Source organism: Leopardus geoffroyi, chromosome C1, assembly GCF_018350155.1.
Source record: "Leopardus geoffroyi isolate Oge1 chromosome C1, O.geoffroyi_Oge1_pat1.0, whole genome shotgun sequence".
In the NCBI taxonomy this organism is placed as follows: domain Eukaryota; kingdom Metazoa; phylum Chordata; class Mammalia; order Carnivora; family Felidae; genus Leopardus; species Leopardus geoffroyi.
Genome location: NC_059328.1, coordinates 169,879,025 through 169,906,908, shown reverse-complemented (window position 1 = coordinate 169,906,908; position 27,884 = coordinate 169,879,025). Strand labels below are relative to the sequence as shown.

At 36.6% G+C, this 27,884-nt stretch overlaps 1 protein-coding gene across 6 annotated transcripts in view; it reads left to right on the top strand.

The window, feature by feature from the left end:
- Positions 1 to 27,884, top strand: part of LOC123599167 — a 112,278-nt gene that overhangs the window by 36,094 nt on the left and 48,300 nt on the right. For all 6 annotated transcript variants that reach the window (XR_006713015.1, XM_045480411.1, XM_045480408.1 and 3 more), the window contains one exon: positions 9,816 to 9,871. Coding sequence is in view for 5 of the 6 variants with exons in the window: in XM_045480411.1 (XP_045336367.1) it covers positions 9,816 to 9,871 (56 nt within the window). In the remaining variant the exon portion in view is untranslated. The remainder of the gene's footprint in view (positions 1 to 9,815; positions 9,872 to 27,884) is intronic.

Here is a 27,884-nt window from a genome sequence, read left to right as displayed (position 1 = left end):
AAGTTGCAACATCAGAAAGGGTGCTTCAGCAGGATGCAAAATGTAATGTAGGAAAATGTTTTTTTCTTTGTTGTTTTTGTCTTAGTCTTAAATTTATCTAATTTTGAACATTATTCAGACTGAATCTTCCTAGGTATGGTAAAATGTACACTCCTTTATGGCAAATTAGTTGTAGAAAAGAAACTATGGTGAAAGTGGAATTTGTACAGAAATTATGCTGTTTGTTTTAGAAATACAGAGGGAGGGGCGCCTGGGTGGCGCAGTCGGTTGAGCGTCCGACTTCAGCCAGGTCACGATCTCGCGGTCCGGGAGTTCGAGCCCCGCGTCAGGCTCTGGGCTGATGGCTCAGAGCCTGGAGCCTGTTTCCGATTCTGTGTCTCCCTCTCTCTCTGCCCCTCCCCCGTTCATGCTCTGTCTCTCTCTGTCCCAAAAATAAATAAACGTTGAAAAAAAAAATTAAAAAAAAAAAAAAAAAAAAAAGAAATACAGAGGGAGTGGGAAGATTGGAGCTGAGCCAGGTATGTACCCTCTCAGGTCACTTGCCCTTGTTCCCACTGCATGGAACACTCTTGCTTAGTATATCTGCATAGATACTTTCCTACAACCTTCCAGTTTCAGACTAAATGTTGGCTTAATCAAAGAGACCTCTGACCACTCTTTATAAACTAATAACCTCTTTGTGCGTCACTCTCTCCCTCTAACTCTGCTTATGCTTTTAATTTATTTAATGTTTATGTATTTTTGAGAGAGAGAAAGAGCACAAGTTGGGGAGGGGCAGAGAGAGAGGGAGACACAGAAACCAAAGCACACTCCATCCAGGCTTCGTGCTGTCAACACAAAGCCCAAAGTGGGGCTTGAACTCACAAACCGTGAGATCATGACCTGAATGGAAATCAGTTGCTTAACCAACCTAGCCACCCAGATGCCAGCTTTTAATTTTTTTAATATGCTTTTAATTTAATGTTTTTCTAAACATGTATCAAAACCTTGCAAATTCTATATCTACCTGGGTATTTTTTTTAATTTTTGCTTCTTCTCCCTAAAATATGTTTCTTGAGGACAAGGGCTGTTTAATTCATTATTATATTTCCAGTATTATGTCCACAACACACAGTACAGTAAGTACTCAATACATTTTTCTTGATGAAATGAATAGATAATTGCTAGCTCTTTGTAGGTCAAGATTCATTACTTGTAACAGTTCTCACCCATTTTAACTTTAAATATGTAAATGATATATTTACTTTGGGTAAGAGAAATTCATCCAAACACCTGAAATATTCAACAGAACAAAACTCACAAATTATTCAGAAACAAGAAGAGAAGTACAGTGTATACAAATCTATAGAACCAAATACTAGTACCTGAAGCCTCTCAGGGTAGAATTTGCTTACTAGAAACTCAGTGATGGATAGCTAATATAACTGCTAACTTAATAGCTTCCTAGGTATGGTTTAAAAGCATATGTAATTTTGACAAATGGTGCTGGAATAACTGGTATCTACATGAAAAAGAATAAAGTTAGACACTGACCTCACACATGTACAAAAATTAATGCAAAATGGATGCTAGACCTATAGTTAAAAGCTAAAATTATAAAACTCTTAGAAGAAAACATAAAAGTAAACCTTTGTGACCTTGGGTTAGACAATATTATCTCAGATACAACTCCAAAACAATGAGCAATTTAGACTTCCTCAAAATTAAAAACAATTGTGCTTCAAAAGAAACCACCAAAAAAGTGAATAGACAACAAATAGAATGGGAAAAATATATGTAAATCATATATCTGGCAAATAACTTATATCAAGACTATATAAAGAACTCTTACAACTGAATAATAAAAAGACAAGTAACACAATTAAAAATGGGCAAAGGATGTGAATAGATATTTCTCCAGAGAATGCAAACAATGGCCAATAACAATGGAATAAACAATGGCACATGAAAAGGTGATCCATACCATTAGTGATTAGGGAAAAGGAAATCAAACCCATGATGAGATACCACTTCACATCCACTAGGATGGCAATAACAAGTGTTGGTGAAGATGTAGAAAAATTGGGATTCTAACACATTACTAATGGGAATAAAAACTGGTATAGTCACTTTGGAAACAGTTTGGGAGTTCCTCAAAATGTTAGACATAAAATTACCATGTGATTCAGCAATTCTACAACAAAATATATACCCAAGAAAACTGAAAACATATATCCACACAAAAACCTGTCCAGCAATATTCATAGTAGCATTATTTGTGATAGACAAAAAGTAGATATGACCCAAATGCCCATCAACTGATGAATGGATAAACAGTGGTGGTACATCCATATAATAAATTTTTATTTGGCAGTAAATGGGAATGAAGTACTACAAGATTCATTCTACAACATGGATGAATCTTGAAAATATAATACTAGGTGAAAGAAGCCAGTCACAAAAGGTCACAGAGTGTATGATTCCATGTATATGAAAAGTGCAGAATAGACAAATCTGTAAAGCCAGAAAGTAGATTATGTATTATTACCTAGTGTTGGATTGGGGTTATAGGAATGGGGAATGAATGCTGATGTGTACTGGGTTTCTTTTCAGATGATGAGAATGCTTGAAAATTAGATACTAGTGATGATTGCACAACTGAGAATAACTAAAAATTACCCAACCGTACACCTTAAATACGTAAATTTTATGGCATGTACATTACATTTAAATAAAGCTATTTAAAAAAAAAACATAAGTATGAAGCACAGCTGTATAGCAAAGTATCACCTTAAGTTGTGCTACTTAATTGGGTTCCATGGAGAAGCATGAAACCCACTCCTGAAGGATGCAGTTTATACAAAGGCAATGGAATTCTTCCCTTCAGGGCCACTTCTATTCAGAGGCAGAGCAAGAGTCTGAAGTTAAGAGGTGTTCAAAAGCCCATTTGCTCAAGTTTTCTCCTCAGCTTGTTGCTTCAGGGTTTGAAATGCCTTTTATAGGTCATCTTGTGGAATAAGTCATGAAGGACCTTATTAAAATAGCAACACTGAAGGTGGAAATGCATAGTACATTAACTTATAAACACTCATAAGAATAAGCTTATGAACTTACTTAGCCAAGCATTTCAGTAAGGCCTTACAGGAATGAATTGTTAATTAAAACTGAAGGGAAGAGAAAAAGATTTGGAACCTGGAACACTGCCTGAAGCACTGATTTTAGAAATAAAATCTGAGAAACATCGACATAAAATGTAGGATGGAACTAAAGATTAGTTTTTGTATGTCATAATTTACCTTTTCTACCATGTAAATAAACTCTAGCCACATATATTAGACTCATACCTTTTGTTCTTTAAGCTTTAGTAGGCAAGTGGTAAATCTAGGATTATAAATCATAATCCTTGGCAGTGAAAAGCCACTGAAGTGTTTTGAAGAAAGGGAGTGTCATGATCTGGTGTTGTAGAAATATCTTCTGGCTACAGTGTGGAGAAAAGATTTGTGGGAACGAGATTGACTGTAGGGAGATGGTGGAGGGACCAACAACCCACCAAGATGGTATGAAGATGACTTCAAAGTGAAAACATCTGCGGAAAGAAATCTTATCTGTGCTACCCTTACATGATTAAAGCAGGGCTTTATGAGCATGGTTATCACAAACCTCCTCTCCAGGGAAGTCTCGACTCAGGGAGGCAACTGGCCTTGGGCACTAGGACATTCTAAAAAATTGTGTAAAGAAGTCTCATCAGAACCTTCCATCTTTTGAAGGCCTAAATTCACACTCCTTTATTAAGCTGGTATATAAACCCTTACTCCTACTTGTTCAGGGAGTCAGTTCTTATGGGGTGTTGTCACAGGCATGTGAAAATAATTTTTTCTATTAATCTACTGTCAGTTAATTCACAGGCCCCCAATCACATTGACCTAAATTGGTAGAGGATAAATGTTTCCTCCCAACAATAGGTTAGAAGGCCATTACACTAAGCTAGTAAAAAGGCCATGCTGATTTGGATTAGGGTAGCAGCAGAGGGAAGAGAGGTGTTTCAAATAGAATCAACAGGGTTTGGGATATGGATATAGTCAGGACGGAATAGGGAGAATGTGGGAATGAATCCTAGGTCTCTTCCCAAGGCCCTTCAAACTTAATACTCTGCAGGCTGAATAGAGTTCAAAATGTAGAATGTGCTATAACACCTGTATGTGTGTGGGCAGATAAATCAAAAGCAGATGACACAATTCCTCATGGAAAAACTGCCTTGTTAAGCAGAAACACTTTGATGAGCCATCATTGGCTCTGCACTTGGAGCTTGTCAAAAATGAGCTTAAAATTGGACAAAGAGGGGCGCCTGGGTGGCTCAGTCGGTTAAGCATCGACTTCGTCTCAGGTCATGATTTCACGGTTTGTGAGTTTGAGCCCCACATCAGGCTCTGTGCTGACAGCTCAGAGCCTGGAGCCTGCTTCAGATTCTGTGTCTCCCTCTCTCTCTGGCCTTTTCCCTCTTGAGCTCTGTTTGTGTCTTTCTCTCTCAAAAATAAATAAACATTAGAAAATTTTTTTTTAATTGGACAAAGGAAAAATTGCCCACATAACAAAGTGAGAAGAATATTTTGCTTCAGCAAGAGATGGATGAATCAAGTGTTTCAAAACCAGGAAAAGCAGTGGGAGATTACAGGAAATAGGGAAGATGGCCCAGCAAGACATCAGGAGCTAGATCCTGAGCAAAAATGCTGGCTACTAGGGATCACTGCCAGTGAACAGGGATGTCTGCTGTTCAGTGTAACATTATTTGCTGTGCTGTGGTATAATGTCCTCATATCTTAAGATATAACCCAAATCTTTAACCCAACTGCCTGGTGTGAAAACCCATGTGTTTCACATTTGGGTCCATGCAGAATGGATAGAAGAGGATAGCTAGGAAAGGAAGGATGTAAAAGGCATAATTTAGCAATAGTAGGAACTGAGAACAAGGAGTAAAGCAGTGAGGATGTACTCCTTGACATTCACCACATCTGATGGGAAGTGGGGGAGGAGGTGGGAGATGGCAGCAGGGGAAACCAGAAAATTATATGTGAAACTCATGGTTGGAGCAAAAGCTGGGCCATTTCCAGTCAACTATTGTATAACAAGGCAACTCTCAGAAAACTGAATGGCTAGAACCATCAGGCAGCTATTCACATGAGTGAATACCTAAATGAGAATCTTTTACATTCTTTTCAGAAATCTAACTTCTGAATTTCTTTATCCTTCATATCTGTGCAAAACTGAATGTACTCCTCTATTTGTGAATGTAGGTTACATTGGACACACATCTAATGGCTCAGAGTATTAAAAGACCTGTTATTTGTATCATGTGCCAATTAGGTGAAAGCTGAGTGTTGAAACACAAAAAAATAATTTCTGGGGTAAACAATACTGGATCATTTTCAGTCTGCAGATCATATTCATTCATCTTATGACTCTTCTTAGTAGTTCATCAAGGTATAGGTTTTTCTTAATTAAGACTTCTGGGGACACCTGGGTGGCTGTCAGTTAATCATGTCTGACTCTTAATCTCGGCTCAGGTCATGATCTTGCCATTCATGAGATTGAGCCCTGTATTGGACTCTGTGCTGACAGAGCTGAGCCTGCTTGGGATCCTCTGTCTCCCTCTCTCTGCCCCTCCCCTGCTTGCATGCGCTCTCTCGCTCTCAAATAAATGTATTTTTAAGAGACTTCTGAACTAATTAAAATGTATAAATTCCAATTATAAAACTAATGGCTTCTTACTTGGAATATATATATACTAAGTTAGTGAAATAGATTTTGAAAAAAATATATTGAATGTCTTATCTAATGTTTTAAAATTTGTTTTCTTATTGCTTGAATTATTCTCCAGAGAGGTCTCCTTGAAGCACAGCAATCTAGAAAATAAATGATATACCTGGAAATTATCATCACGGTTCATCTTGCAAAAAATATGTTCTTCATTCAAGATTTCCACAGAGACATTACTATATTCACCAAGTTACTGGCTTTTACTGTGGTTACCACCGTGAATCCAATGAAAAATAGACTGTTTTCTCTTCCTATTGAGTTCGATATTATCTGAAGTATATTCTTAATTTTCAAATAAGAACTAACAGAACATACCATGAAAACAAACTAGAAGATTGAAATTGAAGGGTTTTTGAAGTTGAAAGCCACAGATGCTGTTTCAGAATGTCCTCTGAATTTGTGTACTCCACGCATAAAAGGCATAGAACTATTTATATTATTTTGCTTCTATAATATGGATAAATTTTTTAACTTGGCATAATCAGGTTTTATAGATACTGTGGAAATTTTTAAATTAAATTTATCTTTTCAGAGTGATAGAAAAATATACACATGAGCATTATAATTGGTTACCAGCTATTCCTGGAGCTATTATCTGTCCATGTACAATTATTTACAATGGTTAATAATGCTCAATGGTGTCACTGAGCTAACCTAAACTTCATCAGCCTGACATAATAAGTAGATGAGAGTTAAAATAAAGTGGTGTCTTTGAAAGATTTAATGTGTCACTAAGACTGATTCTTAACATCATCTAATAGAAAAGATATGCTCCTAGATCATTCACATGAACCAAGTCTACATTGGCATAAATTTAGTAGGCTTTCCACATACAGCTTTTAAGTAAAACTCAGTATCTCTCAGGTTTGTGATGGCAGGAAATTTCTGCAATAGCTCCACAAAATGGGAAGTGGACAGAATGTTTCTGTTTTTAGACATAAAAATTCAGGAAATGAAACATAACTAGATCTTTTATATGAGCTCATTTCTCAGTCTGTTAATAATACTGTCTAACCAAAACTGGATATTTTATTAATATTGGAACTTTCCAATAGTTTCCAATAGCTATAGGTGTGTCTGCCATTTGAGGAAAGTTCAAAAATAGCAGGAGGTTTATCAATAAAATATTCTCTTATTTTCCCCATTCTCAAAGCCATTAATAAAAAGAGAAAATATTCTATTTTTACATATGGAATAAAATCATTAAAAGTAAATTTTTAGGGGTGCCTGGGTGGCTCAGTCAGTTGAGCGTCCGACTTCGTCTCAGGTCATGATCTCGTGGTTGACGAGTTCAAACCCTGCGTCGGGCTCTGTGCTGACAGCTCAGAACCTGGAGCCTGCTTGGGTCTCTGTGTTTCCCTCTGTCTCTGCCTTCCCACTCATGCTCTGTCTCTGTCTCAAAAATTAATAAACATTAAAAAAATTTTAAGTAAATTTTTAGCAATATTTTCTTCCTGGAGTATATTTTCAACTTTGTGTGTGTGTGTGTGTGCGCGCGCGCGTGTGTTTTGAGGATTTTAACAAAGGAGTGTTAGGAAAAAATACCTGGCATTTGCAGAAGTAATCACATTTATCCCCCAAATATGAGGAAAAGTAAAAAGGTATATTTTATTAATTAGAAGAATTCAATTCCAATGTTAACTACTAACTTTAGTTAGCTGTTGTTTCTTAAGAAACTAACACATGATATGTTATTCAGTATTCTATTTTAAAATAGAACAGGTTTTGGGGTGCCTGGGTGGCTTAGTTGGTTAGGCATCCAGTCAGGTCGCTTTAGCTCAGGTCATGATCTCACAGATCATGGGTTTGAGCCCCACGTTGGGCTCTGTGCAGAACAGCTCAGAGCCTGGAGCCTGCTTCGGATTCTGTGTTTCCCTCTCTCTCTGCCCCTCCCCTGCTCGTGCTCTGTCTCTCTCTCTCTCTCCCTCTCTCGAAAATAAAATAAACTTAAAAAAACACTTTTTTTAAATAGAACAGGTTTCGAGTCATGAAACTGGTCAAAAGTGGGAAAAATAAAAGATTATAGCTTAGAATTTCTCTCCCTTTCAGCTTTAAATACATAAGTTTTGGGTGAAACTTTACCCAAGTTAATATACCTACTAAAGTTCTGAGTCGCTGATGTTAGCCATTTGCAGCATTTGTGGAGTGGGAGAAATGAGAAAAATTCCTAACATGTTTCTCTCCCACTGCCCTTTCTTCATGCTAAAGGTCACAATTTTGCTTTATGATAGATTGCATTATAGATTGTTGGAGCTAAAAGAGACTCTTTCAGTAATCTAGGCTCATATTCTTATTCAATACAGAAGAAACTGAGGCCCAGAGAGTTTAAATGACTTGCCCAGGACCACAAACTAAAAATAATGGGATAGGAGCTAAAAATATATAGAGCAGGAAAGAGTTTTCTCTTTTAATTGTTTTTTTGTTTGTTTGTTTGTTTCTGGTTCTTAGTTCAAATAGGTTAGCCCTATAAGAGATTAATTCAGGTAAGCCAGCTAAAAATACTTGTACTTGTTGTTTCTCAATAAAACAAGAAGGGGAAAAAAAATCATAGGAATGAAAGCATAGGAATGAAGAGAGAAATGGCCCACAGAACAAATGAGACACAGCATATGTACTTTGGTTTTTAAGCCTCTGGGCCAAAATCACACTTACGATCTTGGTAACCAAAAAGAATCTTGTTCCTGGAATGCTTGTAGAGACCTGAATTAGTCATAAGCTTCTTAGAAAAGAATTTATCCTTTGTTTGATATTGCAATGATTCTTGATCAGAAAGGCAAGCAAGCCTCTTTTATTGTTATAGGCCTAGTCATACTCCAGTTGCTGGTGTAACAAATCCCTGGGAAACCTGTGACTAAAGAACCATGTATTTTGAATGATTTTAGTATGGATTAGATGATCTCATAAGGTCCCTCCCAGCTCTATCATTCTTTCTCTATTGGTGCCAGCACAACAAACCTCATATGCATGTTTCAGGGAATTAGGCTAGCCAGCAATGATAGAATTTCTAATTATAGACTTACTCGACTGGGGAAATAACTATAGAAAGTTTATTTCAGAGTGTTGCTAGAATCATTATTCTGAAAGGTTTAAATGAGGAGGACTCAAATGCCCACATCCAGGACAAAACAATTCAAATGAAGTCATTGCCTTTGGACCAAATATTTGGACCATTTGATAACTTAAGTGATAAGTCTAGCTTCTGGTTTTCCTTCTGCTCCATTACTTCCTCCACCCTGACACGTAAATCTGTTCCTGCCTGTAGCCAAAGGCTAAAAATTCCTTCCTAATCTACTTTCACAGGTAGGAGACTGACCAAAAGAACTATTTGGTCCTTAATTAAAGCTTTCCATTTTGCTAAAAGATAAGAAGGAAGCACTCTACCTTTATCTCTGAAGTCTCTAGGAACAACTTTAGCTTCATATTATATTAAAATACAACATTCAAAATAATATCTGGCATCTTCTTGACATTCCACAGGCATTCTTGAAATAAATGATGCCAACAGTAGCTAAAAATGGTGAAGGAAATTACAGAAGTATTTGACTATCATCCAAAAGATTCCAACAGAGGAAAATTTCCCTCTACCCCACAAGCATCTTAAGGCTTGGTACCAAAGAATGCTAAAGATTTTAACTGGCTGGCAAAATACATAGCAGGTGGCAAAATATTTTTTGACTTGGTAGCTGAACAGTTTCTCTTTCTTTTCTTTCTTTCTTTCTTTCTTTCTTTCTTTCTTTCTTTCTTTCTTTCTTTCTTTTATACTTGACTGTATTATAAGCAAAAATAGTAATTAGAAAAGAACAAAAATCAGGAATAATTTATGTATGATAGAGTCCATTCTGTTTGAAAACAGCAAGTTTCTTCAATCTTTCATAGTAAATAGAAACTCTTAAGTGCCCAAACATTTGATTCTCTGCTCTCCCCTTGTGCTTCCCTGCCCGTGGAAATACGCAAACAACCTTTCATGCTTACTCTTATGAATCAACATGAAATTTGACAACACTTTCCCTTCCTCATTTCAGATATGACTCATTGCTCTTGGTGTAATCCCCAAGGACCAGAGAAGCTCTACTTTAAAGTAAGGAAACAAAAGAAGCACCTTTAATTCAAGCTGGTTTACCCAGAGAACTCTAATAGTTATTATTCACCAACTTCTTAAGTACAACATTATAAAGCTAAGTGCTTGAAGAGTCCTCTCTTCATCTTTCCCAGGGGAAACCACTGTAGAAAAGCTGGAGAGGTAGCCTGACTGATAAGTCTTGGACTTGAAGTTTATCAGCAGTTCTACTTAAACCATCTATTATCTCTAGGATGCTATTGGATTTTAGCTTTGGGAACATTTTCTTTTACTTCCAAGATTTTGGATCATCTTCCCTCCAGACCCTTCTGACTTTGCATACAAGTAATAGATCTGAGCTACTTGTTAAGAGTCTTTCTATTTTAAAACTTGACCCTTTTTTCTGCTGTGGTTTACCCCACCTCCCAGTCTCTCTCAGAAAGGGCTGCAAAGCTCAATTCACTACAGAAATCTTAAATCATCTAGAAAAGCCTGTGGTCTTTCAAACAATATTTAAATAGAAAGGAAAGAAGAACATGGCACTCTGAGTAAAATTCTACTTACCCTTACTTGAAAATAGGAAAAAGTAAATAAAAAGCTGAGGTCCCTTTACTTTTCCATATCTCAGAAACATCTAGTCCCAAGAGAAACCGTTTCTTGGTTGAGAAGATGAGAAGAGTTGAAGTTAAACAATGATCTTTTTTTCCATTTCTTAAAAAAAAAAAAAAAAAGGCCAGCAGAGGCAAATACTCAGTTGGACAAATTGTTTCAGCAGATGTTCATTGTCCCAGGGAGAAAACAGCCTCTACTTTGCAGCTTAACACTTGCAAATTTAGAAACTTACATATTTTTAACTTGAGATGGTCCATGCGGTATGAGATGTAAATATTACAATCATTTGTATGAGTAAGTGGTTACAATCTACTGTTAAAGTCTACAGAATGCTGGTGACTTGTTTTATCCTGATATGGTTGATGCAACAATTATCACCCATCTGAGCTTTTCAAGCATCTGTAAGTTTTTATTCCCATTTACAATGGCACTCTGAAAGAATATTAATATTTATAGTAACATTTATAGAGTATTTATGATGTACCAAGCACTTATAATTGTTCTATGAGGTCAAGTACTATTAGTGTGCCTATTTAAAAATGTGTAAGCTAAGGTTCATACAAGTTAAGTAACTTACCTAGAAGTATTGACATTGGCATGCAAATACAGGCAGTTTGACTCTACAACAGGGGTCATCAAACCTTTTCTGTAAAGGGCCAGGTAATAAATAATATTTTAGGCTTTAGAAGCCATAAAGTCCATTGCAACAACTCAACTTTGTCTTTGCAGAACAAAAGTAGCCTTAAGACAATATATAAACAAATGAGTTGTTCCCACTCATAAAAAAATTTTTATGGTCATTGAAATTTGAATTTCATCTAATTTCCATGTGTCACAAAGTATTATCCTTCTTTTGATTTTTTTCAACTGTTTGTACATGTAAAAACAATTCTTACCCCATGGGTTCTACAAAAACACATAGCAGGCTGGATTTGGCCCACAGATTAGTTTGTCAACCCCTGCTCAAGGCTCTTCTTGATTATACTATTTTTCTAATTGTGTCTTTTTATAATTTTTTCAAACAGCTAATGGAACTGCATTTACATTCTAGCATTATCAAATTATGGCAGACTTATATGAAATTTTTTTGGGAAATAAGATTTGTTTTTTATATCTCTATATATAGAAAGCTGAATCATATGAAATTGGCCAATATGTAACTGTTTGACCTATAAAAGTGGCAACTTTGTATGTTTCAACATAACATTTATAAATGTCCATTGCCTTAGGAGGTTAACACTTCATTAGCATGAGGAAAGCATAGGCTAGTGGTTAAGAGAACATCACGAAAACAAGCATCAGATGTGTAAGGCACTAGTTGATCTTTACAGTTCCCAGGGCACCTGGGTGGTTCAGTCAGTTAAGCATCTGACTTTAGCTCAGGTCATGACCTCACATTTTGTGGGTTCGAGCCCCGCATTGGGCTCTGTGCTGACAGCTCAGAGCCTGGAGCCTGCTTCGGATTCTATGTCTCTCTCTGTCTGTCTGTCTGTCTCTGTCTCTGTCTCTCTCTCTCTCTCTCTCAAAAATGAATAAACATTTTAAAAAAAAAAGTTAAAGTTCCCGTAGAGGGGTGCCTGAGTGGCTCAGTTGGTTAAGTGCCAACTTTGGATCAGGTAATGATCTCACCGTTTGTGGGTTCGAGCCCTGCATCGGGCTCTGTGCTGACAGCTCAGAGCCTGAGCCTGCTTCAAATTCTGTGTCTCCCTCTCTCTCTGTCCCTCCCCCACTCATGCTCTGTCTGTCTCTTTCTCAAAAATAAATAATAAACATTAAAAATTGTTTAAGAAAATAAAGTTCCTTTAGATTCTTTCTATGAAATTAATTAGGATAGCCTACGACTGACTGAGTGAGAAGGGGGAACACTTACTATTATGTAATTTCTCTGTGACAAGTACTAAACTGTGCCATCTCATTTCGTTTCTGTAATGACACTGTGAGATCAGTATTTTTACTCAATCCATTAAGAAATATGCCTGCATTCAGACCACTAGATAGATGGCAAAGCCTGTACTTGAACACAAAAGAAAATACTTCTCTTTGTTTTGTTCACACAACAAAGGCAATTACACTGCTGTCAGTACCACTAAGACTTCTGAGATGAAATTCAACCTTTTCTTCAAATTCATTGCTAGAAAACCAGTTATAAGCCATAGTATTAGAATTTCTCTCATTTTTCAGTAAACTCCAGGAAATATACTTACATAATTTAAAACCACTTTTTGTAGCCACATTTATAGTGTTCCTTTGGAATTTCTTACACAAATAACTCCCTAGTTGGGTAAGATCTCAACTTATGTTTAAATGAAAAAGAAGAGGGAGGATAAATCTCAGCTTTTGGTAAACACCATCTTAATAAGTTAAATGATTACCTAAAAACTGGTAGGTTTACAGAGCCTGAGAATTTTAGAGCATCAAATCCTTTTATTCACATTTTAACATATTAGTACAACATTTAACTCCTGCACATCCTAAGAAAATAATTTTGCATATACTAAGAAAAAAAGCATTAGGAAAGGAAAGAAACTATAAAATCAAAAGACATATTGAGACCAGAACATTAAAATTGTATTATATTGCTTCATTTATGTTTTTCATTTTCTGTCTAAAGAAGAAACCAATAATCTCATCAATGACTACAGAGAAATAAAGTATAAAACAGATAAGGAATTCTAAATAATTCACCAGAGACAGAGCTATGTACCAGAAGAAAAGAATTATTCCAAGTTACACTTATACTGGAAAGGTACATTACTGCTCTTTTTCTTTTCTCCTTTTTTTTTCCTCTTCCTTTTCTTTTCTTTCCTGTTACCATTTTTCTTGGCATAGAAAATAAAATAAACTTCAGGCATGACTGGCCTCTTTCCTCTCACAAGTTTCCATCTTTATTTTTATGTCTTTTCCCCCCCTAAATGCCAGATTGACTATTCTTATTAACATTATTTCAACTCATCAAATATTCTATTTCCTTTCATTCAAAATTTACTTCAAAGTCAGTGTTCTCTGGAATGAACACCAAGCAAGTTGAAAATAGAGACATTTGCCAGAAAGTGAAGCTCAGAAATTAATGAAAAGGTTCTTGGCAGTCCCCAAGAAACAGAGTTTACATGCAAAAAAAGTATCAACTTCTGCAACCATTTATATGCACCAGATTCTGTTGTTGTTTTGTTTTGTTTTGTTTTTGGTATATTATAGACCAAAATCAAAGATGGTTGACAGAAAAGGGGATTTGAGATCTTCCCATCCTCTATAACATAATCACTACAAAATTGAGGTTCATGTATTATTCACTGCTGAATTTCCAACATAAAACTATTTCTGGAAAATGATAGGTGCTCAATAAATATCTATAGAATTGTGAAAGTTTGTTGAAGTGTTGACTTTACACATGAAATCAGGAACACAGCAATTAAATAGATGATATTAGTGTCTTGCCTTAATGAATCCTTCCTTATCCACGAGTTGAAGCAATGAGGGAAATATTCTACAAATCATGAAAACATAGCACTGTTTAGTAATATGGACATAACACGGGCTTAACGATAATGTGACCATTGTCATTTTGGTACTAGTCATAATGAAGAAAGGGAAAAGTGGATAATCCAGTCAGATCATGATTCCTAGGCATTCCATAGGCAGTTTTCAGAAAGTTCAATTAAAAATTAGGTGTGATCCTGTAGGCCAATATTTATAAGCAAGTGGAATAAAGAAGGAACATGAGATTTCAGGATGTTTGAAAACAAAAATTCTAACCCATAATCATGCATTTAGCCACAATAAAGTATCTGAGACCTGTAAAGTGGGGTTTCTCAGTTTCGGCTTTATTGACATTTGGCATCCCATACTTCTTTGTTGTAGGGAATGTCCTGGGCAGGACGTTCAGCAGCGTCCTTGTCCTCTACCCCCTAGATGCTGAGTACTCCACCCCCTTTGTTGCTGAGACCAAAAAATATCTTCAGACATTGCCAAATTGAGGACAGCTGCTCAAAAAAAGAAGGAAAAGAGAGACCGCATTCTCAGGGTTTAGAAATACTTTTAAGCAAAAAAAAAAAAAAAAAAAAAGGAACTTATAAGAGTGATTCAAAAATATCATTGTAGTTGAGGAGTTAAAAATCTCAGTTTAACAACAACTTTAAGGACAAAAGAAAGAAATATCCCCAGTGCCTTATCAGAGCAAGGTAAAGTTTGGTGCTGATTATGTATCAACAGTAGGACAAATAATATTACTAAAATATGTTGCATATGTCTTCTCCATCTTGAAAATAATTTTCTAATATTAGAGATCATTTTAGGTAAGAAGAGAATAAGAAAACACTTTAGTACTTTATATATTATTCTGAATTTCGAAAGTTAGGTAATTTCATATCAAAAGTGCATGGGAAAATTAGTTATCAAAAGCACAATGTTTTTAGGAATCTTTGAAATGATGTTTATGAGTAGTACCATGAAATAAATAATCCCATTTTTCAAAAAAATAAAAAAATAGATGATGTTAAAAAATTGATATGCTGATTAGTAAAGATCCCTAACATACTTGTAGAAGATGAAAGAAATGTTAAGAGCCTACAGTAGAAGAAATGATTGTCAAAAACCTTGAGTTCACTATAAATGAGATATGTCAAATTAATCTCATACTTGACTGGGTTTCTTGAATCGTACATCAGGGTAATGCGATAAATACAGTGTATCTTGATTTCTGTTTGTCAAATAGTCTTAGTATGTTCATATTCTTGCGACAAACAGGAAAAGCATGCTCTCGTTACCAATACGGTTTATTTCCCCCACACCATCAGCTAGCCATTCTCCCCACCTTCATACATTCACCCACTCTCTCAAAATAAAGGGCCAAAGCCGTTAGAATCACATATCAGTAAATGCCCTTAAAAGTCTATCATTTTGTAGTATTTCAGTCACTGTGACCCACAAACTACTAATGAATTCAGTGTCTTCTCAATTAAGGTTGAACAAAATTTTATAGACTGATTTCCATCCCAGCCTAGATGGACATCATTTTTTTTTTTTTTTTGCAAAACTCCTAATTCACAGAGAAGCAAATCAACATCAGTTAGTATTTGTTTAATTAAAAAAATACCATTCAGAAATAAAGTCAAGACTTTTTGTTATACTATTAAATATCTTCTTTATAGCTGTTTTATTAATATCACAATTGCTGTTATACTGATAAAAAAGTTGTGTGCTAGATATGAGAAGTCTGCTTATAAGACACTGTATCAGTCTTTCACTCCACTCTATCCATCCCATATATTCACCTGTCACCTTGCTCCAATAATTGCAAAAATGAGCAAAATCTTTAGAATACAGATATTTTAAGCACCATGGTACCAGTAATATCAAAAGTGTATTTTCAGGGCAACCAGCACTTTTTGACAAGGTAAATAAAGGAATGTAAACTAGAAAAGAATTGTTTAATTACATCTTACCTGAAAACAAATGCAGCTCCAACAAAAAATAGGAACACATTACACCAAGTATACATAACCACAAACCATGCATTTATTTAAATGGCTGCTTCAATTTCACTACTACATAAATAAAGAATAGAGCGTAATGAAAATTTGTGAGAACTAATAACACTGTGATTCTTTATTTTAGTTAATTAAAAAAGGCGGAGGAATTCAAAAAAGAAGACTCCCGTTTGGCACGTTAAAAATAAATGGATTTAATGATCACTTCATCAATATCATTCCACATAATAGTTTCATTGCCAGGGTATTGGTTCACTTGTGGAAAACCCAAATCATATTATCAGGTAAAGGCATGCTGCAATGATTTCTTTCCAGCATCAACTGGGGTTCATATTACACAGGTCATATTTATACTCAAGTGTCTTCAAACTCTGAACAAATGGAAACTTCCCTAACGAGACAACAAATATTTCACCTGACTTGTATCCATTTTGATGATTTTTCTTGTAAAGGAACTATATTCCCAGGAAACCGAGAACCATGGAAGAGATGAAGTAAAATATGACTTTGAAAAAAAGATTAATAACAGCATTCAAATTTGCAATTCAAATCAATTTGTTTTCAACGTATAGTACACATGAACTCTGTGATGTTTTAAGTTCATGGGATTGTAGGGTTCAACCTAAATCTATGAAAATATGAATTCCTTAAGAATGGAAGGATGATTTGAACCAACAAACTTGACTCACAGAGTCCCTTTCCAGTACTTGTACCCACCATGAGCACTGTATTAAGTAAGCCTGGGAACAAGTGACTTTAAATCAAGGAATGAGGTTTTCCTTCCTGAGGAAGAAAGGGGACTTTTTTGTTTGGATCAAACATGTTAGTAGTATTACTGTTAAGTACAAGGACCCTGATTTTAACTTCAAGACAAAATTATGAAGAAAACAGCCAACAGAAAACGGATAATAAAAATATGTGTGGTTTTAAGAGATGAGTAACCAAGTTATAAATAAAATCAACAAGTCTTCCTATTGAAGTTAACAAATATAAAGCCCCTTTCTCAGTTGGAACAAGTCAAACAAGATTTGAAATCTTTTCTCCAAACAGAAATAGTGATATTCTCTTCCATAGCAATGATTTTAATATTTCAACTCTACACACACTGACAACTTCTTGGTTTACACGTATTTGCTATTCTGAAATCAAGAAGAAACAAACTCTAGAGCTGGTCTCACAAGTCTATTATTATCTCTACCTCTTTTTTTTTTTCTCTCAGAAACTTCAGCTGGAAGAAAATCAACTTAACATGATTTTACATGAAACCACCCTAACTATTTAAAGTCATCATTTTTGATCCCCTCATTCATTCAACATAAAAGCATTTAAATGATTTAGGAAAAGTTAAGCATTAGGAAGGTAGCACTTTCAAATCCAAATCTTACCTGGTCAATTGAAATGGAACAACACTCCTGAAAGCCTTCTTGATTTGTGCTCCTCCTCAAGGGACAACTAAATCAGGCAGCCTATATTCTTAAACCCTCAAAGAAAAATCAGGAAGCTTGATCTGTGCACATAATGGCCTGCATAATGTAAGAAAGCGCCGTTTCTTGGCAACTAGAAAACAATCCTTTTCAATTAACTCACAGCAATTGGCCCACATTTGTTGTTAAACACAGAGTAAAGAAAATGTTTTAAGAACTCAAAAGAACTTGGTAATAGCTCACCAAGAAAGTCAGATCAGTTTGTTCATTTTGAAAAGCATTTTTAATTAATTGACTGCCCGTTCCAATTGCCTAACCCTTTCCTAAGAGCTTTCATTGACACACCTGTCTCACTTCCTTGTTGTATATTATTTACTTAAAACCCAGTCCTGAATAGTTGCATCTGTTGCTGCAGAAACACAGCGAAAGCAGGAACAATGGTTCTAGCAAAGCAGAGGCATGTAATGTTACTCTGCTTTTGGTCATTTTGTATGCCATATTTCACTTTCTAAAATGTCAGCTTCAGTGTGGCCCTGGATGCTCATTAGGATACATAATTCAAAGCAGTTGTATGTTATGGTCTTGTAGCCGCTAAAGACCACCTTCAGCAGGCACACATTTAGGTGATATATAAGAAGTGCAGCTGGGCTAAATTGATTTTCTGCTATATCAACTGTTTTGAAAGGGCTCATATATACTTATGAGAATCTGGCCTTCTTCTTACGGTGCTGTGCATTCTTACATTTAGATCGGAAATTTCATGTTTCAGAAGGGATCCTGTGTTGGAGCCCTATTTAAGAATCTCTGTTCCAAAAGGCAAGTGGTGAGGAAAATAAAAGTTATACACAAATAATTTTTGCTGTTACACTTTACCATTTTAAATAGAAAAGATTTAACTATCTGTATGGTTACATCTCCCAAATGAGAAGATAGCTTAAAATGGATAATTTCCATATTCAACCAAAGCCAAATTGCTTGAATTTTGTCTTTATCACCCCTTCACTTTGCCAGAATTGACTAAGAGTGTATATTATGGTGTTGAACTTCAACAGCTCTTTTATTTTCTTTTTTTCTCCTTTTATCATCCAAATTTCTATAAAATGCATCTGCCTCATCTTGCTATCATTAACAGGCAATTTTTCTTAGGTATTATTTTAAAAACATACCCTTTTGGGGGCATTATGTTTTCATAAAGCACTTTCTCTGTTGGTGGGAATTGGAGGCAGTGTTGTATAGTGTTGAAGGTGATGTATTTAGGCAGACCTTCTGGCACCTTCAAATCATACTCTTGACAGCTGTGTCCCCATGGGAAGTGTCTATCCACTTCCCATGGATAGAACAGCCTGGCATAATTTTACAAGTGTTTCTTCAGCTTTAGTGCTAACCCTTACCCTTGCTAGCTCTATGTCCTTAGGCAGGTTAGTTAAACATTTTGCATCTCAGTTCCCTTATATGTCAAATGGATTTAATAATATTTACATTATAGGGTTGTTGTGATGATTGACCAAGATTACATATGCAAAATTTCTTAAAACAGTGGCCAGAAGATGGTAAGGGCCCGAAGGTTAGCTGTGTTTTTAACATCATTGTTGTTGTTATTAATATTCCTAAACTAAATAACTTTCAAGGTCCTTTTCAGATTTAGGATTTCAAAGATTCTATAGAATTCTTAGGTAAAAATCTAAAATAACATAAAAAAAATCTCTAGAGGCATATAATATAAAATTATCTTTTCTTTTTAATAGTTAATCCTCATTTACTGTCTAATATGTCTAACATTTAGAACTTTTGTATCGCTTTTCAGTAATAAAAGAAAATGCACACTTATTCTGAAAAGTGGGGAGTTTCTTTACTTTATGAAAAATGCCCTCATATTAAATACATTGCCTTAGTTTAACCAAAGGGATAGAGAAACAGAAATTCTGTAAGAATTTTTTTTCAAGACATTTTATTTCATGCAATACAATTATTAAAAGGTTCACAAGCTTTTGCTTCAGCTTTTGGCATTCATTTGGATGTATTTTTAGCCAGCAGCTGCAAATCCTAATTTTTAAGGAGAACTGTATGCTTTTGAGTATTTGCTGTAAACATAGTCCTGCCAGAGTGGGCCATAAAGACTCCATCGGATCCTCTCCAGCTTGAAAGGCAAGTTTAACCTGAGGTCTCTGCTGAATCAGTTATGCAGCTCCCTCAATCAAAATATTCACCTTCTCTCTGCTAGGAAAAAAATTCAAAGTTAGTAAGAGGCCAAATGAACCAGTCTTCCTCAGAGAGATTGGATTCAGCTACTTAGGTAGATATTTACTATTATCTGCTTGGTATATGACAGTTGCATCCCTTGGTCTTTATTTCTGACAGTCTTGTTTGCCTCAGTATCCTGAAATAGCAAAATTTGGCACAGGGCAAATTAATCTATGAAATCTTAAAAAAATAAAAAACCTGAAAGGACAATATTTGTGTAAAAGTGCTGAACTCTGGAGGTTGTAACAGAAATACTCTGTAAAATATCAATCTAGTGTCTCTCTTCACGGAAGAGTGCAAGTAATATGAAAGCAGTGCTGTATATGCTGCTGGGAAATGTGAACTCCTCCCCACAAATTCTGTGGTAATCTAAGTCACTGAGTGAATTTCCTTCCATTAACTCTGAAAAAAGTCTTCAAAGTTCAGTGCTACCAACTTGAACAGCACAAAAACATAGCATAACATATGGTATTTAGTAGTAACGTTTGGGTATCCTTATTTCTGATTCAAGTATGATGCTGAAAAATGATTCAGATGGGAAATATTAGCACTTAAACAAAAATAAAGTCAGTGCTGTTGTACAAAAACATGTAGAGGTCATAGATAATCCCCACAAGTTATCAATTTGCAAACAAGACATTGTCTCACATGACACAAATTGATAAGGACAGTGCAAAACAATTCTTATGGGTAGTATTTAATGATGAAATATTTTGCAAAATAAAATATTTTATAAGCATTGGCTAAAAATACGAATAAAATTTTAGTAGGGTATACTCAGTCAAAATATAATAGAGCCCAACCAAATTTTCTAAGTTCTCCCTTTTGGAGCAAGGAAAATTCAGGTATGAAAATTCAGGTATAAGAAGTTGCTTGGATGCCCATCAGAAGGGTGCTGTTTCTATAAATTAGAATTCTAATCTGCAAGCCTCACAGTAAGAAAGAACTGACCTTGGGAAACTTATCAACATGCAGATTCTTTGGCCACAAACCCAGAGATACTTATTGAACATCTTCAGTGAGGCCAAGGAATCTGTATTTCAGTAGGTTTTCCTCACATGGATGCAGGTGAGTTTAAGGGCACAGTTGAGAACTATCCATCCAGAGAAACACAGTTTGGCTCAATCTCTGCTTCTCTGACAGAGGGAACACTTGGACAATTGAAAGAGGAGGAAGGTGGCCCAAAGGAAGAAATGCAATTGGTCATGAGGAAGAGTAGAAAAACACAGCTCAGCTTCCCTGGGCCAGAGACAAGGATGGAAAGGGGTAGAGCATGAATCTTGAGAGACAAAGGGAAGGTACCGTTAATGATGTCCTATTTCATACTTATAGTGACATTTAATGTAATGGTATAAAAGTTAACATCCTTAAAATAGACTACCAGGCTGCTTCTCTTATCTCTCATTTCTTACTATTTCCCTAGCTGACTCCACTTGGCCTGCTAACTATTCCTTAAAACAGGGTATCTTTTCCTTCACATCTTTCTTTAAATGTCAAAAGTCCTTCTGTCACCACACTACCTAAAACCACACCCACTGCCAACCTCATTGACACTCCCTAATCTCTTCCTGTCTTAATTTTCCCTTTATCATTTATTACCATATTCATGTTGTTCATTTTCTGTCTAGACTGTAAGCTCTGTGATGGCAGGGATTTTGACCTGTTTTGTTTACAGATATATCCCCGGCATATACGTGTTACCTGATAAATGATAACTAGTACTACACAGGATTAAAGAGGTTTCCCAGTAAAAGGAAAAGGATTTTATTCAGCACTAGAAGTAGAGAAAATTTTCATTTAAAATATTTGATTTTTAAAAAATTCTCTGTGTTTCAGAGAAGAAGACGGGTGCCAGGGTGGTTCAGTCAGTAAAGCGTCCGACTTCAGCTCAGGTCATGATCTCACCGTTCATGGGTTCAAACCCAGTGTTCGGTTCTGTGCTGACAGCTCAGAGCCTGGAGCCTGCTCTGAATTCTGTCTCCTTTTTCTCTTCCTCCACCATTCTCTCTCTCTGTGTCTCTCTCTGTCTCTCTGTCTCTCTCTGTCTCTCTGTCTCTCTCTGTCTCTCTCTCAAAAATAAACATTAAAAATTTTTTGAAAACAGAAAAAAGAACTGAAGTATGGGAATCTTTTCAACTGTTACAGTGCTCGAAGGTATATTTGTTTTCCCTTCTTTAACAAAAGTAAGCATGGGTAGTTATTGTTTAACCCTATCGAAAGCTAATAATTGTGTCACTTTAGCCTTGGGGAAATGAAAAACAGGAAACATTTTATTGAGGTGCGTAGATTCATGAGTAATATTTTAAAAGGTTATTTGAAGGTTGTTAACAGAATTGTTTTTGAACAGAGCTGTGGTAAGGTAAAATAAAAATCTGTATTTTTGAAAAACCATTAAAAATTAGAAATTGGCCACTGATATTCTGTTTCTTAACATACATGGCTAAACTTGCATATTATTTTTTGAATAAAACCATTACAGAAATAATCCTTAAGCAATGGAAATTATTATTCTAATTAATAATGGCAAGATTACTGTATTATATTGCAGAATGTGTTTCTTCCAAATAGTCTGACATACAAAGATTAAAGATAGGAATGACCTCACCAGTTCACTGAAAAGGGAGAAAAGGCCTTGCCTACCTCAAAATCTTTTCTTTACTCCTTTCCCAATTCTTGTTCCTTAGAAAAGTCCACTTTTATTTGTATATCACACGGGACTTTCCTCCCATAATAACAGAAAAAACCTCTAAGTTGTTTGTAGTGACACTGTAATGGCTTGCTGGCTTTCCAATTGTCTTACCTAGTGGACAGCTGAGTCCTGTTCAATGGACAGACCTCTGACACTGGGTACATAGAAGTGCCAGGGCAGGTGCAAAAGTATACTGTGTCTCCAACAGTGTTCTTTATATGTGTATTCCAAAATATTGTCTATGTCTTTCTCTTTCTTTCTTTCTTTCTTTCTTCTTTCTTTCTTTCTTTCTTTCTTTCTTTCTTTCTTTCTTTCTTTCTCTCTTTCTTTCCCCCATCTCTCTTCGCACCCTTTCTCCTGTCTCATACACACCACACACCCACACCCACACACACACACACACACACGCACACACACACACACACAAAATACCTATTGAAAGTGTTTACTCTTATCTGCCTTGTTAACTGTGCATCTACTCTGTGCCAAGCACTGGTGAGTAAATGACATGTGTTATCTCATTTAACCAATAAACCAATCCTAGAAGGTGAATACTTTTATCTCCATGTTACAGATATGGAAAATGAGCCACAGAGAGCGTAAGTAAATTTCCCAGTCACATTTATTAGTCAGAGAAGCTAAAACCAGATCTGACTGACACCAGAACTTATGCTTTTAGCCATCGCACTATATGGCCTCTCCTTAGCCTCCTACCACATCCAACATGTGAGTGTACTTGGAAGACCCCTGACCTTTGTGTGTTTAATAAATAATAACATAAAACAGAATGCCTGGCAGATCCACTGCTTGTAGCTCTCAGAATGGATTTCTTTAGTGCAATTACTTTTTTTTTTTTTTTTTTTTTTTTTTTTTTTTTTTGCTATTTATAAAACACCATGAATTTCTTTTAAGGACAAAAGAAGCAAACATTTTCATGCAGTCTTACATAATAATGTGCAATTTAGAACTAATCCTTTCAGTCCAGGGACGGAAGACTGACACTCTAAACAAAACTCATTGTGTTCTTTGGTGCTGCCATAACAAGGTATGTTTCAAGGATGAAATTCTGGCTGGCAGATGGATTTCTTGGCATCACTATACATGCATCACAGAAATTATTTTGTTTCAGAGGCTTCAAACAAGATGCCTGACATTTTTTGGAAGATATTTCCACTTATAAATGTGGTAATTTGTTAGATAGTGGTGTTAATGGACAATAACAAAGGTTTTAATGGCTTGTGTCCTGTTTATAATTTTGTATGATGGGTAAAATGCGTTTATTGAAACTCATCCTAATTCAAGTCTTGGTATATAATATTCTTGTAGCTCCCCTCGTCCACATGTAGAATTGCTCTGTATCCCATGGCACAATAAATGGAAACACTTTACTACATACTTAAGCTAACATGGAGCAGAGAGGAATATTCAGCTGCATATCTGTGTGGCCAGAGTTGCTCCCTATAATAGACCACTTGAAGAGCATCCATAGTTCTTCCACATCATTTCTTTGCCATTTGTTATTCAAGGCTGCTACAAGGTTATCAAAATGCCACATATTATTGGAGTATGGGAACCTGTCATTCTGAAATCCAAGTAAAATCTCTAATAATGTAGGAATCTCCCTCAGGCCTAGAATAATCAAAAACTGAAAAGGGTTAAGAGAAAAACATAAGGGTCAGCCCTCTGCTTTTAGACAAATGACTGCTTACATCACCCAAGGTAGCCAGTAATGGTGCCCCCTCTTCTTAAAGATAGAGGTAGAGAACTTTCATGGTGCCTCACCAGTTTTAACCTAAACCACAGAACTCCCTTTCCTTTCCTATCAAAATTCATTATTTCAACAGACACTTAAGGAGCATCCCCTATGTGTCTGGCATTATTATAAGGGTTGGTGATACAAAAGAAAGCAAGACAGCAAAGCCCTTTTGGTGGGTTTTAAAAAATGACTGCAAAATTCTTAGATATTCCTCACATTGAGAGGTGAGTATACATTCCTTCATTTTGAATGTGGGTGGGTTTATAACTACTTTGACTATAGACTAAGGAGAAATGATGCTATGTGATTTCTGAGACCAAGTCACAAAAGATGAAATGGCATTTACCTTGCACATGAGAACACTTACACTCGGAGTCCCGAGTTCTAACTTAAGAAGTTCAACTACCCAAAGCTACCAAGGTGTGAGGAAGCTAAGCCACATGAACATGCCCCAGTTGATAATCAAGCTGAGCTCCCAGCCAACAGCTAGCTTTCAACTGCCAGACATGAGAATGAGCGCTCCTGGATATTCAGCCCAATTGAACCTTCACATGACCATATAGTTCTGGACCACATTTGACAATGACTGCATGAGTAGCTCCAGGTAGGATCTTCCCCAAATTACTGGAAACAAAATCCTGAGAAGAATAAAATGAATGTAGATTTTTGTATGGATTTGCTATCTAGCAAGAGTAGCAGATTTTGTTACCTGGACGTGGGTTTTACCAGCACCGGTGAGCCTCATGGTGACTGTCAGTGAAGACTTGAAGGAGAGTGAATGGAATAGTATTGGGAGCTAGAAGATGGAAGATCTTTGATATATAGTGGTAGAAAGTTTGGGAAAACTGTCACCTGCAGAAAATAGAAATGTATCTAGTGAACTAATTGATCTGGCTAAGGGTATTTCTGAGCTAAATGTTGAAAGTGACAACTAATTCCTTTTAGCTGCATAAGATAAAGAGATAGGAGCTAAAGAAGAAATTATTCCATTTTTAAGCAGAATGTAGGACAAATAAAAGTGGCTCCTGATTTGTTAGTTTCAAAGATAAAATTTTTTCTCATCCCCAGTTTCTTCCTGAAGAAGACACTCAAAAAGTGAGACATAGCCTCTAGGCAAAGATCAAATCCAGGGTGCTGTCAGAAAATGTGGTCTCAAACACTATGAAGCAAAATGTATGGCTGTAAGCCCTTTCTTAAGAATTGAATTATTTGAGGTGATTTCTCATAGACCCTTTCAAAAAGCCTTTTATGGGTTTTCAGGATATGCCTATTAATTTTCAATTAATAATAGCTCTTCTAAGAATCTTAAAGGAATGGGTCCCCAATAGTCTCAAAAGACACCCAAGGTAGCAGTCTATTCTGAGGTCAGCTTTCCAGTTTTTGCATAGGGACACACTGTTTAAGATTGAATATTTTAGGCAAAAATCAAGGTATCGTATCACTATACAAAGCCAAAATCATGCCAAGTTACAGGTGAGATATATTTTTAAGAGGTTTCCCCAACAGATTCTAAAATACAACTTTTTTTATGGGAAGTATATACATGGCTATTGTGCTTTTGCCTGATCAAAGTCTCCTACAAAGGTATGTTTGTGGAGTCCTTAAGATGCAAGGACAACTACTGTTGTAGCAGGCATCAGGCATGCATTGGGATCCCCACTAGAGGCTGCTAACCTGTTAGCCATACACTGCATATATTCTCAGGCAGTCCGATTTCAGGGAACAGGCAGAAGGATTTCAAGTTTGAAGAGAGCAGGCTGTGTTGCAGTAGTGGCAGCTTTCAGAGTCAGAGATGTGAAGATTAAAAGGAATTTTATGGACTTGGCATTAGGAGGTACACATGATCTCAGTCCTGCCAGAGCTTCACATCTGTGACGAAATACTTGACAGCATCGAGTAGTGCACTTGATAATGGGGAGAGTTGCTGGGACTCGTAAATCCACTTCCCCACCATGCATCAACAGGAAGGAGAAGAGTTCTCTGGAAATGTGTTAATAGAGAGTCTTTTGCAATGAGCCATATGACAAGGTGTTATTGAACAGTTTGGAAAATCGGATTCAGTCAAAGCATGTTATTACAAGAGCAACATACAGCAAGGCATTATTAGAGAAGCTTTAGAATTCATGGGAGATCTAAATTCTCCTTGTTAGCAAGGCTTTATTCAAGAAGAAAAGAAAGGAGGGGTAACAGATGCTGTCTTTGTGGCACTCAACCAAATGGCAGAGTTGAACTGGAGGCCTTAGTTGAAACGTGGGGAGTTGCAGTTGATGATGCTGGTTCATTAGCCTTCCTAGTAAGTCGACTGTCCTGCAAGTGAGGTCCCATAAGAGTGGCTTACAATCTCCAGCTCTGATCAGAAATCCAGACAAAAATGGGAACCCTGGTGAGAGACTCCATTAATTTAGTTTTAGTGTATGACACCTGAGTTCAGAGAGAGAACAGCTGGGATCATCCAGGCACAAACCACCTCTAACTACCCATCTGTATGGTGCTTATTCAATGCATAGTGTTGCCTGGTGAAAGAAAAGTATCTTCCTTTCCATTTTTGAAAAAAAAAAAAAAACTTGGGTATAGAAAAGATGGGTATTTTTTAGCAAACAACACTTTCCATGGGAGACTTTCCTTAGCCATGTAGAAATTAAGATCAGAAGGCAAGGAGGAAGCAAGGAGGCGAGTCGTCCCTGCAAGCAAAATTGCCCAATAAGTATTCTGGCTCCTTCTGTAGGAGGCAGGGATCATGCATGCAGGGCCTGAAAAGAACAGAAGCTGATGCTTTTTCCTGTATGTAGGAGTCATTAACTTAGAAGTAAGCCTTGATCCTGAGTGGAAACGATGATAGAAGGCACTGGTGAGAATTTTATTTTTTTCAGGCCCATATTTTATAATGCTGTGATCTGCAAGCTAGGGACAGCTGCATAGCCCCTAGAGAGCCACATGCCACAGAGGTGTTTGCTGGTGCAGGGAGACCCTGCTCAATTGGTCTGGGGCAGTGGCACAACTGGCATGGGTGACGAGCATTGTGGAGGTGAGTGTGAGAAACTTCTCCAGTATCCCAGTGACAGGGCTGAGCCAGAAAGAAATGCCTCCAGTGCCAGTTCAAATCCTCAAAGAGAAAAAGAAATTGTTTGGTGCTCAAAGGAAGAGTTGGAGGCTTGGGCATTAAAAGTAAATTCCCTCTTGTTTTCTCAGCCATACCTTAAGAAGAGGATTTTTATGGAAGGTGAGAAAGAGGCTGCATTTTCACCTCAGGGAAGGCTGTATAGATGCTACCACATACCACCTAGATGTCTTTTAGAATCAAGGTAGGCACTCCCCTTATTGGCTGGGATCTGGATGCTGAAGGGTCACAGCTGCGTCCTCCTTCAGGCATTGACCTTGGCTCAAGGAAGCTGCCTCACCCAAGGTTATGCCCTCTTCCTGTGACACAGCACAGATCCAATGCCTGGGCAATGCAGGACACAAAGGCTTGCCCCCCTTGCCTTGATTTGGGACATATCTAAAGGGCCACTCCACCTTCAGAGATCCTCATGGGATTCACTGAGGCCATGAAGCTGTTCCTGTAATTACATCGTGGGTCAACTTCTCACATGTCTTGGATTCTCACTAATTCCCTTAACAAGTTAATTTAAATATTTGTTCGTAACTTGATGTTAAGACACTTTATCAGATTCTGTGAGAATCAAAATTATGATCTGGTTGGTCTCTGCCTTCAGGGAGATTTTAACTTACAGAAATGATAAATGACTATAATAAAATGTAATACAAGGCTGTATGGCCTAAGTGTAAGGTGCTAAGGCACTCATTCAGCACACCTACCATGTGCTTT